General features: G+C 37.6%; 1 protein-coding gene across 1 annotated transcript; it reads left to right on the forward strand.

The window, feature by feature from the left end:
- Nucleotides 1–150: 150 nt before the first annotated feature.
- Nucleotides 151–961, forward strand: LOC103522974 (homocysteine-responsive endoplasmic reticulum-resident ubiquitin-like domain member 2 protein; the record flags this gene model as incomplete). Its single annotated transcript, XM_008488055.1, has 2 exons — nucleotides 151–301; nucleotides 813–961. Coding segments are annotated over 2 exons (300 nt in total), but the record flags the coding sequence as incomplete, so codon positions are not given.
- Between the last annotated feature and the right edge of the window lie 36 nt (nucleotides 962–997).

A 997-nucleotide genomic window follows, 5' to 3' on the forward strand; every position in this document is an offset into this window, starting at 1 on the left:
AGTACAAATTTTTGTCGATGGTGGGATTCGAACCCGGGACCTTCTGCATGACAAGCAAGCGCGTTACCACTGGACCAATATGCTTAATATTTCAATATTTTATGACCAATATTTTTATGCTTAATTCCTTTTTCGTTCTTCTTTTCACAGCAGATGCAGCAAGCGTACGTGCAATACATGCAGCAATATATGCAGATGATGATGGGCGGAGCTATGCCTCAGGTACCGCCTAGCTTTATGCAGGCCACGCCCCCTCGACCTGCACAGGTCCATGTACCTGACCCCAATGATAATCATGCTGGTGAGTTGAACACTAAGTATAAGTATCTAGAATTAATTAATTTAAAATGACGAAGATTGTTTGACAAAACAAACAAATAAGACGAGTCTTAAGGAAGAAACACACGACCATCACCTCACGTGAACTCATGGGGAGTCAGAAAGATGTAGTTCAAAGTTTTCCCATAATATTGTAGGTAATACACTCACACTATCACGTTACGTCACGTGTCACTATTTGGTAATTTGGTATCCCTAGCATAAAAAAAACTCATGATTTTCACATGTTTTGGCCAGTTAAGATTCAAATAAGAAATTTCAGTCAATAAGAGCAAAGGGGGCAGAAGAAAACTTGAAAAATGATAGCGTTCCTGTAATTACTTTACCCATTTTATATTCAAAATAATAATAAAAATTATGTAGATCAGAGGTAGAACGAACACTGAACTTGATCCGAAGGGTTGGAGTCTAGAAAAAGTCATGAAAATTTATTGGTGCCATGTCTATTCTATTCATATTTGGTTCCATTTCAGAAAACCAAGGTGAGGACAGACCTCGTGATTGGTTGGACTGGTTCTACTTATCATCCCGAGCACTTATATTCCTCACTATTGTATGTTTCTACTCTTCGCCCTTCAGATTTATGCTTGTTCTAGTCATTGGATTTGCTATCTATCTGTAAGTATAATTATTTTACTAGAAAAACTCGCAAATAAGA

The sequence above is a fragment of the Diaphorina citri genome, unplaced genomic scaffold (assembly GCF_000475195.1).
Source record: "Diaphorina citri unplaced genomic scaffold, Diaci psyllid genome assembly version 1.1 scaffold13416, whole genome shotgun sequence".
Taxonomy (NCBI): Eukaryota; Metazoa; Arthropoda; class Insecta; order Hemiptera; family Psyllidae; genus Diaphorina; species Diaphorina citri.